A 16526-nucleotide genomic window follows, 5' to 3' on the forward strand; every position below is an offset into this window, starting at 1 on the left:
GTCCACACTGCCATTCAGTACCACGAAGAAGGACAGACCACAAGACATCAAGAAAATCAACAAACAGTTTACCAGTATCAGGAATTTTATTTATTATATGTATATAATTTTGTTTCTTTGTTAATTGTTTAATTCATAATACCCATAGAATATACATAGACGATAACCCTCAATAGCTCATCTCTCTGACAACCTACTCATATGGCATATCATCTTCATTCAAAAGAATAATGGGGAAAAATAGGTTCGATAAAGAGTGAAAACACTGCCAGTTATAGCACACCCATAAGAGAAACAAGAGAAATAAAAACATTTATACCAAAAAAAAAAAAAAAGAAGATACAACTCCCTTATGTGAAAAAAAGACCTCCACTAACAACGATAGCAATAATAAGAACAGCCATTTAAAAAGGACATTATTTAGAAACTGACTATGCATTTTTTTCTTAATGTATTGTGTGCATATGTGCTGTGTTTTGTGTGCAAGGATATGTGTATGCGTGTGTCTGTGAAAAAGTGAGTGATTGCGTATTGCAAAACATGGTCCCGTTGGTTCATTCGCATTGTTCTCCGTTGAGACTGGCGGTCAGTTGGGTCTGTCGCTGGTGTGTGTGAGTGTGTGTGTGTGTGTGGGGGGGGGTAAAAAGGGGTTGGGGGATAGTAAAGCAGCTTTTGGTCAGAGAACCACAGACAGTCACAAGTATCCAAACATGCAGATAGAAATAACGGGAAAGCCTCTGGAGTGCGTTTCAAAAAGATAAACACACAGACGCAGAGGAACACATACATACTGCCGATTGGAGTAGTGTCTGCTGTCAACCACAGACTATACAGACACACAATGAAACAGCGCGGACCAGGGTGGTCCACTGCAAATGTGTGTTAAGACACTTGACACGCACACACTCAATAAAAAGTGTGACGGGCTCCAGTGAGCTTCCATGAAAAATCTGCCCAGAAAAGCAAGCAGATTAAAGAGGGAGGAAAGAGAACAAATTGAAGTAAGTGCAAAAGAGTAGGCTTTACTTAAGACTAAAACAGCTGAAAAAAATAAAATAAAAAACAGAAGGGGGAAAAGTTTGGTTAGCGTGGCAAAGTGCAGGTGCGCTGATTGAGAAACATGATTGACTCAAGTAACCCCTCTTCCCCAAACATAACTGACAGATGTCACTCAAGCAATGCTCCTCCACTTTAAAATCAGATCGGCTTTCATTTCTAGCCATGATTGGGGATGGAACAGTAATCATTGAGGGAGGGGGGAGGAGGAGGAAACAAACAATTTACAGCAGGAAATAAGAGTAAAAGAAATTAGTAAGCAAATGGCAGCCAACCTGGGATGTGGTTTGGTAGGTCTCGGCCAATCAGAAGCGAGATAAAAGGGTGGTGGGTGGGACCTGAGGGAGAAAGCCCTTTGAGTAAAGCATGGCTGGTAATTGGGGTGTGTGGAATGGATGATACTGCCCATATCCACTGATCGATCAGAGGTGCATTCAGTTCGCTTTAACATTTGCTACGTTGCGCAACAGTTTGTACTGACTGACACGTTTCCCAAAAATATTCTTGAACAGACAGGCACGTTTGCTCATAACTGACAGCGTTTTTAAAGGGCAGTAGCCATGCTGATAGCGTTCCGCAACAGCATTGTGTCAGTTCAATTGAACGTTCCAGGACGTAAAAACTTCCTGAACACAGCCCTGGAGTCATACTTACTCTCCGCCTCCTCTAATGGCCAAACATACGGATTAGGAGAGGCTAAACTGATCCCAGATCTTTAAGTAGGGCCATTTCTACCATGAATAGAGGCTTATAGCTTCTGAGGGGCTAAGGATGTGCTACGGTAAAATGAAGCGGTCCACTGTTAGATGTGAGTGGAAAATGTGACAGCAATGCGTTAAGCTCTGAGCGAAGCCCACCATGAAACACCAACCATTATCGGTTTAACAAGCGTAAAGTAAATATCAGTCGTATATCTGCTGATTCTGCCTGCCACCCTCCACAACTAAATAGAGTATTTACAAATCACTGTCCTCCCTGAAACAATACCAGACACATGAAGGGAGGAGAGAGGGGAATGGCAAATTGGCAGACAGAAGAAATTTGAATTTTCTAATATGGTGGCAGATTTGTTTTGGGAGAAGAGAAACATACTATAGGCACCCCTCTTCAAAAAAAGATTGCAGTTTTTCCTTAACCTCCCATTTAAGGACCGGTGAGGGTCTGTGGCATGTCGCTGATCGGTGTTAGTGAGTCAGAGACTAGCACAGAGAATAGGGAATCACGTCAGAATTTCTAAGATGTGGGGTAATCATGCCTGTTCTAGGCCATGTATTTCTATCAGAAAACTCTGACGTCCTCTTTGAATAAGTGAGGGTGGAGATAAACCAGCTGTGGGTTACAGTACAAAGACGATTCAAGCCATTCCTCATCTCTCCATCCCACTCTACCTTTGCCACTTTGGTACACTTCAAGAATGAATGCGTGTTCATTTAGATTAACAACATACATATTTCTAAACAAAAGAAAAAAAAGAAAAAAATATAAAACCACCAACATGCCGTTAAAACATAGAATGTTTGTTTATCAAGTAAAGAATGTCTAGAAATCAATGTTCCAAAAAAACAAAACAATTCTCTCAAATATAAACTTCAAAACATACAAATACGACTCCTGACTGTTCATAAAACATTCAAATAACGGCGGACAAACCAAACCTCCACGAGATCACTCAAACAAAACCATTTATATGTACACATCTAACTTGCACCTGTCTATCTTTTCTTTCTCTTTTTTTTTCTCAAACAATAATTCCATGGAGCAAGACAGACAGTTAAGGTGTAGGTTAATACAGTAACACATACTGTGACTAGTGAGAAAGAGATGGAAAGAACACCGATTTACTGAGGGAAAAAAGAGAAAGGGCTCACAGGGACGAGAGTGGTAGTTGGTCAGATTAAGTTCTTGCTTTTTAAACAGTACACTCGGCGCAGAAAGCAGTAAAAGAGAAAGAGGGAAGAGTCTCCTTGATGGTGGTTAAAATGAGTGCAGAAGTACTTAAAGGAAATATCCACCCAAAACCATTAATTCCTACAATTTACAGTGTTAAATAACACTAAATGTGAGAACAATATTTTTTGTGAACACATTTAAAATTGTTGTTATAATAAGGTTGGTAGCAACATGTGAAAATCCTGTGGGAAATCTGTTGCAGCTCAAATCGACAACAAAATCCACAATGCAATGCTCTCTCTATGGACCGGCTGGCAAGCTAGCTACACAATAATGCCAGAGTCAATATCAGCATGTGAAATAGTTAGTTGTAAAATTGCACTCTCACCATGTTTAACCTAGTATGACATAAGCAATAGCACCATGAAATGCACCATGGACTAAAGAGGCAGACAAATAGGAGAAATGTGGTGGGACCCTCTGTTTAATTACACATTTCTCAAGGTAGGAATATCGCAAAAAATATGATCAATGGCTCATTCGACAGAAATATGACATGTATGATAAGACGTTTTTGCGATCTAAAAGTCGAATTCCTATTAACTTCCAGTGTAGTGAGAGCGACTTCATCGCAATGCTGCCACACACCATCCAAATTTCTGCCTGTTTGAATGGAAATAACTCAGATACGCATGAAAAAAAACTCAGGAATCAATAGAACATTGCTGAGATGCACAAAAACAATAACATTCAGAATGGGTGAATCTTTCCTTTAAGTAGACAACAGTCCCCCCCACCAAAAAAACAGCTTCCCCGCAAAAGAAATACAAAAAAAACTTTAAAATGTACATGTTTCTGGTCCTTTTTTTTTGTATGCTGTATATATGTTTTTTTTGTTTTTGTAGCTTGTCGTTTGGAGTCTCCGTGTGGCTTTGTCACTCGTCTTCAAAGCTGAAACAGATATGAACAGGAGATGAAAATGACAAGACAAAAATCACATCTAAAAGTATTGCAGAATGCCCACCTCTCTTTTTCAAAGCTCTAGTAATCGTTATGGAGTGATGTGAGTGTATGTATGCGTGTGTACCTCTATGTCTCAGGAGCCCTGGTAGGTGGCCTGGAAGCGGAACGTCTCCTCAAAGATGAGCTCCTTCAGCTTCTCCTTAGGCAGGTCATCCAGCTCCATGGTGAAGGTGAACGGCTCCTCTGCTACAGGCTACACACACACACACACACACACACACACACACACACACACACACACACACACACACACACACACACACACACACACACACAAAATATAAAGAAATAAATAAAAATATAAAAAACGCAACATGTAAAGTTGGTCCCGTGTTTCATGACCTGAAATGAAAGATCCCAGAATTTTTCATACTCACAAAAAGCTTATTTCTTTCAAATGTTGACATCCCTATTAGTGAGCATTTCTCCTTTGCCGAGATAAACCACCCACCTGACAGGTGTGGCATATTAAGAAGCTGATTACACAGCATGATCATTACACAGGAGCACCTTGTGATGGGACAATAAAAGGCCCCTATAAAATGTGCAGTTGTCACAACACAATGCCACAGATGTTTCAAGTTGAGGGAGGTTGCAATTGGCGTGCTGCCTGCAGGAATGTCCATCAGAGCTGTTGCCAGAGAATTGAATGTTAATTTCTCTACCACAAGCCACCTCCATTTTAGAGAATTTGGCAGAATGTCCAACCGTCCTCAACTGCAGACCACGTGTAACCATGCCAGCCCAGTACCTCCCCAGCCAGTTTCTTCAACAGCGGAATCATCTGAAACCAGCCAACCGGGCAGCTGAGGAAACTGTGGGTTTGCACAAGGGAAGAATTTCTGCACAAATTGTCAGAAACAGTCTCAAGGAAGCTCCTCTGTGTGCTCATTGTCCTCAACCGCATCTTGACCTGACTGCAGTTTGGTGTAGTAACCGAGTTCAGTGGGCAACTGCTCACCTTCGATGGCCACTGACACAGTGGAGAAGTGTGCTCTTCACTGATGAATCCCGGTTTCAACTGTACTGGGCAGATGGCAGACAGTATGGTGTTGTATGGGCAAGCGGTTTGCTGATTTTAATGTTGTGAACTGAGCGCCCCATGTTGGCAGTGGGGTTTTGGCATGGGCAAGCAAAAGCTACGAACACAAATGCATTTTGTCGATGGCAATTTGAATGCAAAGAGATACTGTGTCAAGATCCTGAGGCCCATTGTCATGCCATTCGTCCGCCGCCATCACCTCATGTTTCAGCATGATAATGCACAGCCCCAAGTCGCAAGGATCGGTACACAATTCCTGGAAGCTGAAAATGTCCCAGTTCTTCCACAGCCTGCACACTCACTAGACATGTCACCCATTGAGCATGTTTGGGATGCTCACAGCGTGTTCCAGTTCCTGCCAAAGTCCAGCAACTTCTCACAGCCATTGAAGAGCAGTGGGACAATATTCCACAGGCCACAATCAACAGCCTCATCAACTTTATGCAAAGGAGATGTCGCGCTGCATGAGGCAAATGGTGAGCACACCAGGTACTGACTGGTTTTCTGATCCATGCCCCTACTTGTCTTTTTATTTAGTGTGTCAGATGCATATCTGTATTCCCAGCCATGCGAAATCCATAGATTAGGGCCTAATTAGCTTATTTCAATCGACTGATTTCCTTAAATGAACTGTAACTCAGTAAAATCTTTGAAATTGTTGCATGTTGCGTTTATACACTGAACAAAACTATCAATGCAACATGTAAAGTGTTGGTCCCATGTTTCATGAGCTGAAATAAAAGATCACAGAAATGTTCCATACGTACAAAAAATGTATTTCTCTAATATTTTGTTCACATTCCTGTTAGTTAACATTTCTCGTTTCCCAAGATAATCCATCCACCCGGTGGGGCATATCAGGAAGCATGATAATTACACAGGTTCACCTTGTGCTGGGGACAATAAAAGGCCACTAAAATATGCAGTTGTGTCACACAATGCCACAGATGTCTCAAGTTGAGGGAGCGTGCATTCGGCATGCTGACTGCAGGAATGTCCGCCAGAGCTGTTGACAGAGAATTTAATGTTCATTTCTCTACCATAAGACACCTCTGTCGTTTTAGAGAATTTGGCAGTACGTCCAACTGGCCTCAACTGCAGACCACACCAGCCCAGAACCTCTACATCCGGCTTCTTCACCTGCAGGATTGTCAGAGCAGCCACCCGGACAGCTGATGAAACTGAGGAGTATTTCTGTCTGTAATAACGCACTATTGCGGGGGGGAAAAAATCATTTTGATTGGCTGGGACTGGTTCCCCAGTGGGCAGGCCTATGTCCTGCCCAGTCATGTGAAATCCATAGATCAGGGCCTAATACATTAATCATTTGGCTGATTTCATTATACGAACTGTAACTCGTTGAAGTCATTGAAATTGTTGCATTTATATGTTTTGTTCAGTATATTTTGTTAAGTGTAATAACAGTATACAACAACTCCTAACACCTTAGGGCGCTTTCACATATGATCCTGGAGCGTTTGGCACCCTGATCCGTAGGGATGCAACGATTCACCGATACTCATCAGTCTCCGATTCAAATGTTTAAGACACAACTGCATCGGTCCACGGACCCCAAACTGATCCAAAAATGCAGCATGCACCGGTCAGAAAATCGTTTCAAACGTTAAGACTTGGCGATTCACATTTGTTTGGTGCTCATATTACTTTCTACCTTCTGAAAATCTAATTGTGTGACAACTGATGCGTCCTCTTCTTCTGTGTCAAACTAACAACCCTAGGGAATATCAGTAGCTACAGGTGTAACGGTACATATATTCGTACCGAACCGTTCAGTACAGGGACCTCGGTTCGGTCCGCACTGTGAACCCAAATAAATAAATTAAAGAAAATAAACACTAGGCCTATAGGCTATACAACGTTACGTTGTATGCCTCCAGTAAATCTGAGCTGAAAAAAAAAACAATTTCAAGCTATTCCGTTGAAACAACTAGATCCTATGTGAACATTGTAATCAAAAACAACATCTCAACTGGTGCATTTCAAACTGTCCTTTTGTGATGCGCAGCTGGGACCTAATTTTGTACAATGGCGAGTGGTGGGGTCGATAAACCAGGAGGATTCTCCATCGTTTTAACATCTCCAGTTGGGGAAAATGTTGGCTTCCCAGTAGATTATCATGGCAATGGACTGAGTATGTTGCCACTGCTCAAATACAATAGCCTATGCAGCTGCCAACACCTCAAACAGTGTGGTGCAGAAGGCGCAACAGCGCCTCCTCAACATCAGGAGGCTGAAGAAATTTGGCTTGGCCCCTAAGACCTTAACAAAACTTTTACAGATGCAGCATTGAGAGCATCCTGTCGGACTGGATCCACGCCTGGTACTAAGCCACTGTAACTAGCCGGCTACCACGGTTACTCAACCCTGCACCTTGGAGGCTGCTGCCCTGTGTACAGACATGGAGTCACTGGTCACTTTAATAATGTTTGGATACTGTTTTACTCATTTCATATGTATATACTGTATTCTAGGTAATGCCATCCTACTTAACTATTGCTGTCATACACATGTACACACACACACACACACACACACACACGTGTATGTATATATACACACACACACACGTCTATCCTATGTATTCTACAAATATACTAAATATTCTACCCACACTGGCCATAAAGTCTATACATACCATCACATACATACACACTCTGGACTCAGACATTGCTCGTCCTAATATTTCTAAATTCCATCATTTTACTTTTAGACGTGTGTATCGTTGTGAACTGTTAGATATTACTGCACTGTTGGAGCTAAAAACACAAGCATTTCACTACACCTGCAATAACATCTGCTAAATGTGTATGACAACAATACAATTGGATTTGATTTTGACAGGCCGATATCACCCCAGTATTCCTACCACTGGAGCAAGACGGAAACGGAAAAAGAAAGAAGAAAATGAATTAAATAAACACCTTGGTCTCCCCTCTGCATTCAAACAGCCCTTCGCAGCTGATTCTGACCGGGCCAAAGACATGACAAGAGCGACAGGTATGTTTAAAGCCACGGATATGAGTCCATTCTCAGTGGTTGAGAAGAATAGGGTGTTTTCAGCACCTTTTGAACATTCTTGCACCACATTATGAACTTCACCCCCTCGCACCCATTTCAGCAAACAAGTAATACCCACTCTATATAAGCAAGCTGAAGTCGAAGTTGTCAATTAATTATCCAATGCACCTTGTGTTACACTTCCTACATACTATATGGACAGACTGCCAGGGCTAGAGAGCTCCCTAGCAGTGACAGTCCATCACATTAGCCCAGAGTGGGATATGAGAAGTACCGTGCTAGTGTGGGTTTTGTGAACTGTCACACGCCTAGTCAAACTGCGCACTGTGCCCAGTCATGTAAAATGTGGTCTATTTTTTAGGTGTTGTGAAAGCAAAAAACATTTTGTTGTATTCTCAAATGCTTCAGGAAACTGAACCAGGGTAAAAAATGTTATGTGAAAAGGGACTTAAGGTTTCTGGACAGGGCACCTGAGTATGTGAGGGCGGGCTGCTGCAGTCATACCTCGTCAGTGGGGTCGTAGTACTGCTCCAGATAGGGATGAGCCAGGGCCTCCTCTACCGTGATGCGCTTGATAGGGTTAAAGGTCAACATGCGGCCCAGCAGGTCCAGAGCTGGAGGGAGGAGAGGACGGAGAGACGGGGTGTTGTTAAAATGTCTCAAACAGTCATTCTGATTCCCATGTAAAAGCCTTTTGAGTTACTAAAATAACACCTATATTTGTTTTGGATAGAAATACTCAACATTTGAGATTAAAATGAAACTCCCCCCTCTCATGGCTAACTACCAGGAAGTTTGAAAAGACAGGCTGAGTGAGTGGGGAGCTTACATTCATGAATTCACCTTGACTGACAGCTCTTTGTAACACTTACGTCAATCAACTTGGATGCAGTGAGCAGTGTCGCAGTAAAATAATCTCAAGCTAATTTTGTGATACACAAGGCAACTCATGAAAAACATGATTTTTACTGTTCATGACCTTTAAACGGATAGTTCTTTCCAAACTCAATGGATTACCCATAAATACCACAATCCCACATGAAAGGGAAGGAGTCACCTAATGTGACCATTTTAACTAGGTTGAAGTCTACTTGGTGAACCAAAGCTCACACCTGAGTTGGAGAACAGGGACCGCTAGTGAAGCTGGGAAAAGGGAAAGTGTGAGGGTGTGTATGCATGGTAAAGCTTGCAAATGTATTTGAAATCTGAATGTCTGCTATTTGTGTGTGTTAACGTGTGAATGTGTGTGTGTGCATGCATGTGTGAAAAAAAATTAACAATGCTGTTTTTTTTTGCCTTTCCTGCACTAAACATTGCACTGACTTTGTTGATTGTTGCATTTTTGAGGAACAGTTTTACTTACTATGACGGTCTTACCTAGTGACCCTAAGATAAATGCACCAAGTCACTCTGGGTAAGATAAATGACTATAATGTAATGTAATAATGTGTGTGTGTTCTACCCTTGCTGTCCGCCTTGGGGAACAGCTTGTTCCAAGGGATCTTGGGTTTCTCAGGCAGAGACTGCAGGTAGTTCCTGGCCTTCATGTTGATGATGCAGTTCAGGTCATCCGGAGTGGGAGAGCCAAGGATGCCTGCACAACCAATCACACACTTTACACCTGGGTCCTGTTCAGTAGGACACAATGTAGCAAACAGTTGAAATGCTCTGAAAATGGAAACTAAAAATGTGACGTTTGGCCACACAACACAATGCCACAGATGTCTCATGTTGAGGGAACATGCAATTGGCATGCTGACTGCAGGAATGTCCACCAGAGCTGTTGCTGGAGAATTTAATGTTCATTTCTCTACCGTGTCGTTTTAGAGAATTTGACAGTACGTCCAACCGGCCTCACAACCGCAGACCATGTGGAACCATGCCAGCCTAGGATATTCAAATTTGACTTCCTCACCTGCAGGATCGTCTGAAACCAACCACCCGATGAAACTATGGGTTTGCACAACCAAAGAATTTCTGCACAAACTGTCAGAAACCTTCTCAGGGAAGGTCATCAAGCGTCATCACTAGGGTCTTGACCTGACTGCAGTTCAGCGTCGTAACCGAGTTCAGTGGGCAAATGCTCACCTTTGATGGCCACTGGCACGCTGGAGAAGTGTGCTCTTCACCGATGAATCCCGGTTTCAACTGTACCGGGCTGACGGCAGAGAGTGTCTATGGAGACGTGTGGGCCAGCGGTTTGCGGATGTCAATAGAGTGCTCCATGGTGGCGGTGGGGTTATGGTATGGGCAGGCATAAGCTACACACAACAAACACAAGCTGAAAATATCCCAGCTCTTCCATGGCCTGCACACTCACCAGACATGTCACCCACTGAGCATGTTAGGGATACTCACAGCGTGTTCCAGTTCCTGCCAATATCCAGCAACTTCACACAGCCATTGAAGAGCAGTGGGACAACATTCCACAGGCCACAATCAACAGCCTCATCAACTTTATGCAAAGGAGATGTCACACTGCATGAGTCAAACAGTGATCACACCAGATACTGACTGGTTTTCTGATCCATGCGCTTAACTTTTTTGTAAGGTATCAACAGATGCATATCTGTATTCCCAGTCATGTGAAATCCATAGATTAGGGGCTAATGAATGCATTTCAAATGACTGATTTCAATATATGAAAGTTAACTCAGAATCTTTGAAATTGTTGCATGTGGAGTTGATATTTTTGTTCAGTGTTTATAGCCAGTTCAGGTAAGTCCACCCTTCTCACAGACAGAAGCCAAAGTCAAGGACATTTCCAAAAGGTATTTCGAAAAAGAGCATACAGCAACTCGTGCAAAAAGTTTGAGCGAGGGTCACACCCTACTCCCTTTATAGTGCACTACTTTTGACTAGGGCCCATAAGGCTCTGGTCAAAAGAAGTGCACTAGCTAGGGATTAGGCTGCCATTTGCGTCACAACATGTCTCTCTCACCCAGTATGTGGTTGAGCTGGTCCAGGTAATGCTTCCCAGGGAAGATGGGCCTGTTGGACAGCATCTCAGCCAGGATGCAGCCCACTGACCAGATATCAATGGACTTGGAGTAGCCCTGAACAACACACACAGAGATAGTGTGAATGTGAATTCATGTGTTTGTACTATCAAATAACTAGGAGTAGGCCTGACAGAGAAAATATGGTCCACAGACATGGAATCAATGCACAGTCCACACACACCTTGGAGTTGAGCATGATCTCGGGGGCCCTGTACCAGCGCGTAGCCACGTACTCTGTCAGGAAGCCTGTGTGGTCATGCTCTGGGTCAGCTATCCGTGCCAGCCCAAAGTCACAGATCTGACAGAGGAGGGTCGTTAAAATACAGAGAAGCATGCAGAAACATACAAAATGCTTCCACTTAAGAAACGTTCTGCAATAGAATCAGCTGAATAAATACGGGCCTGTTCACGCCAGCAAATCCCCACTAAGCCCTCTTCTGGTTATTGAGTAGATCATTATCTTCACACAATGGACCCTACCCATTGGTCCACGGTTAGATTTCCCCACTCCCTTATGGTTATGATTGGGTGATAGCTAGTGTAACCATGGGAGTATTCATAAGTGTCTCAGAGAAAAAGTGCTGATCTAGGATCAGGTGCCTCCTGTCCATTAATTGACAAGGCAAAACTGACCATAGAACAGCACTTGTACTCTGAAACCCTTTATAAATATTGGCTCTGATCTTAGATTGATGGATATGGGGTACCTAACTGTGCCTTGAGGTCACAGAGTCAGTAGTAGTAGTACTGGAGTTATTGTGTTGGGGTTAGCCGTATTATAGATATAGCGTTAGTAGTAGTAGTATTCTGGTTATTATTACCTTGAGGTCACAGGTGGTGTTGATGAGCAGGTTAGAGGGCTTGAGGTCACGGTGCAGCACATTGGCAGAGTGGATGTACTTCAGGCCTCTCAGGATCTGGTACAGGAAGTAGCAGGTATGGTCGTTGCTCAACATCTGAGTCTTCAGGAGCTTGTACAAGTCTGTCTCCATCAGGTCCTGCACTATGTAGCTGGGAAACAAGAGGCTAAGGAGCCTAACAAACAGAGGGACCAAATCATAATCCTAACCCATGTAATTCTGTTAGATCTAAGCTTGTAAAGGTCTGTCTCCATGAGGTTCAGCACTATACAGCTGGGAACCAGCAGGGGGTGCCATTCAAAGGCACAAAAAATGACAGTTACGGGCACTACGGGCCAACAACCACATATCCATTTGAACATGCCCGTAACCAATTCCATGTATTAAGTGTGAATTTCTTTTTAGTTTTAGAAAGCATAAAGGCCTTCACACCCATTGTAATATTGCGTATCCCACCCCGGTATTGCTAACATTTACTTCGGCGCAGGTCCAATGAATTTGTTTATTTTCCATAGCATGGAATTATAACGTTGTATCAACCTTTGTTTTCATCAACCTAGGAACAAGGAAATACTGCACTCATGCAAAACATTTAGGGACTGTACGTTATTTATAATGAGGGATACTTGGAGAAAACCAGACCTCTGAAATTAAAATAGATGGCCATCCCTTCAGTAAAATATATTTGCACCCGACCCTCCCTGAACACTTACAAAAAGTGGCCCTCCCCTATACACAAAATAATAAAACAAAGTGGATAGCAGAGGATATGCATAACATTTACCCTCACTCCTAAGACAGACCAGAGCCTTAGATATGCCGTTTTTGAAAGAGTTTTGTAAGCATTACATAGAAACATAGCAATTTTGATAGTGCGCAGGGCTGCGGACCAGAAGGTTGTGGGTTCGCAGACCACCGCAGACAAGGGTGAAAATACCCACTTTATAATAAATGCATTGCATAAATCTATCATGGTATTTGCGGGTCTGAGAAAAAAAATTGCCTTTGATAAACCCATTTCATGCAAGTCATTTTACATGACTGGAGACAAGCAGAATATATTTTTAATACCACACCAGAGCATGAGCTGAGTGGAGCCATGCTTGCGTAATTTTGCAGTGAGTGGAAAGGATGTAAAAAATTTTTTTTTTTTTTTTAAAAGAGCGTTGGCCTTCTCTCCCAATCCAATTTCGATCAGGGTACTGTTGAGATCTGGGCATGCTCTACCCAGCATATTTCGGTTCCTTTATCACTATTATTTTAACTACGTCTATTCTGTTGTACTTATTTAGCCGACCACACCACTAATAATGCGCAGAGATCACGCACAGTGAGCCAGCCACTTTCACCATTTGCCTCTGTCTCTGATTCAGAGGGGTTGGGTTAAAAGCAGAAGACACATTTCAGTTGAATGCATTCAGATGTACAACTGACTAGGTATCCCCCCTTTCCCTTCCCTTTCTGGGTGAAAGAATACACGTCCCTCATGCACTCGATGCGGCGGGCCCTCAGGATGTCGTTGATGCCGATGATGTTCTCATGGCGGAACCGCAGCAGGATCTTGATCTCCCTCAGGGTGCGCTGACAGTACGTCTGGTGCTCAAACGGACTGATCTTCTTAATGGCCACGCGAGAATCCGTCATGCCGTCATGGGCCGAGCTGGGTGGGGTGGAGGAGAGATAGGACGGGGGGGGGGGGGGGGGGGGGGGGGGGGGTAGAGAGTGATGGGCAAGAGAGGGCTCCAGTTACAACCAGCACAATAAGCCCAGCACATTGCATGACACGGCAATTCTTTATAATAGTGACACCTGAGCATGAGCACAATGAGACAACTAACTAAGAGGAACCAAGAGGGGCTCATATTGAATTATTGAAGTTTGGCTATATTTAACAACGTAGCAAATATAACTGTCAAGGGAATGTACAAGTTAAAATAAATATTCAGTCTATAGACCATTTTGATTACATTCAGAGTGTGGTGTGTGTGCTATGGTGTGCCCTAGGTAGTTGCGCATTTGGTCACAAATGTCAAGTATGAAATAATGGTGTAACACTTTACCTTGCCAATGTTTAGATAACTTGGATAAGGCAGGAAGTGCTTGCCATGACACGCAAGGCAAAACTTGCTTCGCTGACATGACATGCAGTATCAGTTTATCTACCTCTGATAGGTGGTAGATAAACTGTTGATACTGCATATAGCTGGAGCTGTGAGGTGTGATTTCCTTTACCATAAAAGGATCAATGAAAACATCTGCAATCGAGCTAAACGCAATCTTTGATCTTGCGTAAACAATTCTCACGCGCACCTTGTGCACGGTGCAACATTGCACAGAAAACCTCGCGAGACATTTTCTACAAGAAAACAAGTGGTATCGTCAGTGATTAACTAACCAACGAACTATTTAGTTAGCTACCGGTAACTAACTAGCTAGTAACAGTTGGCCCATCAAAAAAAGACTCACGCGGTGTGAACGATGAACTGTTTATACTGTATCAAGATTACAAAGACCTGCGCAATCACTTCCTCCCACTTCCTGTATTGAATAAGAATTTGGCAGCCTCATAATAACCACGCCTATTAGCGACTTAGCTAGTTAGGTGGCTAATTGTAAGATAACGTTGTTAGCTAGCAAGTTAGCCTGAGCTGCGGTTATAATATAGCTAGTTAGTTTGCAAACTAGCTAGATAGCTAGCGTTGTTTGCTACAAAATGACGTATAAACTAGATTTTTCATTTTATGCTATTGTGAACATTACTGGGATACACTAGGTCAGGACATACTAAAACCACAATGCGTAGCTAGCCAGTAGCGAATTACCTACTAACCTAACTAATGTAGCTAGCTAGCTAAGTGAGCCAAACGCTGGCAATCTGTTGCTAACTAGCCAGTTAACTACGTATAAATAGTTTATCACTATCAGTGGTAACGTTAAGTGCAATTTAATACACAAGGGTATGCGCAGAATTGTGCGTTTACAGCCAGATGGTTGTTTTGTCAATTAATAGGCGATATGAGGAGGCAGTGAGCTCGCCAACGCCTTCAGACGAAGCTTAGTTGGCTTGTTTTTTTATACTGAAATCAACGTTTTTAAGGCGGACATCGTGTATTTTCTCTTACCAAACCATTCCATAGGCCCCTTCCCCGATGTACGAGAGGTTGACATAGCGGGGGCCAACGTCAAAGTTCTGCCCCTTTACCACCTCCAACACGGGCTTTATCCCCGCAGCTCCAGTCGCTCCCTCGGGCGCAACAGCCCCGGCGGCACCAGTATTCGAGCCTGTGGCTCCAGCCGCCGCAGCACTGTTGCTCGAATCCGCCATGATTCAATCTATAAATCTACTATTTTCAGTCAATATTTGGGAGGGGGCCTAGCGCAACTCAAAAATTGACTTCAGGTTGATAGAAAGGTTAAAAAATATTTCCTTGGTTCGTTTCGTTGACGGATGAAGACGAGTCGTTCAGGGCCCCCCTCCAGAGTGTGTAAATGGATTCGTTTCTAAGTTCTTCTTCGTAGTCTTCTTTGCTTTGGACTTTCAGCAGCGTTTGACATCCCAACTGTGACGCGATACTGCCACCACCTGGATGGCAGGCTGAATAGAAAAATGTCAACTGAACCCAAATAAAAGTGATCCAATGTGATTTTGATTGTGATAACAAACTTTTTTTCCCCCACACTCAGGACATGTTTAATTTATTTTTACCACACAATTTACATTTACATTTGAGTAATTTAGCAGACACTCTTATCCAGAGCGACTACCAATTATTGCATTCATCTAGTGTGGCACAGCAGTCTAAGGCACTACATTTCAGTGCTAGAGATGTCACTACAGACCCTGGTTCAACCCAGCAGTGGTGGAAAAAGTACCCAATTGTCATACTTGAGGAAAAGTATAGATACCTTAATAGAAATTTGTAAAAGTAAAAATCACCCAATAAAATACTACTTGTCTAAAAGTATACAGTTCTAAATATACTTAAGCATCAAAAGTAAATGTGATTTCTAAATTATACTTAAGTATGAAAAGTAGAAGTATTAATAATTTTTAATTCCTTCTTTTAAGCAAAGCAGATGGCACCTTTTTCTTGTTTTTAAAATGTATGCATAGCCAGGGGCACACTCCAACACTCAGACATCATTTACAACAGATGCATTTGTGTTTAGTGAGTCCGTCAGATCAGAGGCAGAAGGGATGAACATGTGTTGTCTTGATAAGAGCGTGAATTGGACCATTTTCTTGTCCTGCTAAGCATTCAAAATGTAAGGAGTACTTTTGGGTGTCAGGTTAAATGGCTGGAGTAAAAAGTACATTAAACATACCCAGTAATAATAAAATCCTCATTGTTACCTACAATATGGAAACTTAAAACTTTGCAAAAGTGAAATTGTTTATTTTGTTTATGTTATGCAGGGATGCACACAAACACACGTGCACGTGAGCACAAACACACCTGAAGAATCCTGCTGGGGAGAAGTGGAAGCAAATGGGTCTTCATCCTCAGGCTCAGGCAACATTTGTGAAGACACCTGTGTGACTGAGGAAGTGGATGGCTCCTCATCCTGAGGCTCTGAGATAATTTCTGAAGAGGCCTGTGTGGCTGGGGAGGT

The 16526-nt window shown here is 42.8% G+C and overlaps 1 protein-coding gene across 1 annotated transcript; it reads right to left on the bottom strand.

Annotated features, from left to right (window-relative positions):
• Positions 1-67: 67 nt before the first annotated feature.
• Positions 68-15439, bottom strand: LOC139420976 (mitogen-activated protein kinase 1-like). The gene is made up of 9 exons (XM_071171421.1): positions 15035-15439; positions 13390-13572; positions 11874-12063; positions 11234-11350; positions 10992-11106; positions 9513-9644; positions 8555-8664; positions 4034-4162; positions 68-3897 (listed from the first exon to the last, which is right to left on the bottom strand). The coding sequence occupies exons 1-8, from the start codon at positions 15235-15237 to the stop codon at positions 4043-4045; spliced, it is 1170 nt and encodes a 389-aa protein (XP_071027522.1). The 5' UTR covers positions 15238-15439; the 3' UTR covers positions 68-3897; positions 4034-4042.
• Positions 15440-16526: the final 1087 nt, after the last annotated feature.

This window comes from Oncorhynchus clarkii, chromosome 12, assembly GCF_045791955.1.
Source record: "Oncorhynchus clarkii lewisi isolate Uvic-CL-2024 chromosome 12, UVic_Ocla_1.0, whole genome shotgun sequence".
Lineage (NCBI taxonomy): Eukaryota > Metazoa > Chordata > Actinopteri > Salmoniformes > Salmonidae > Oncorhynchus > Oncorhynchus clarkii.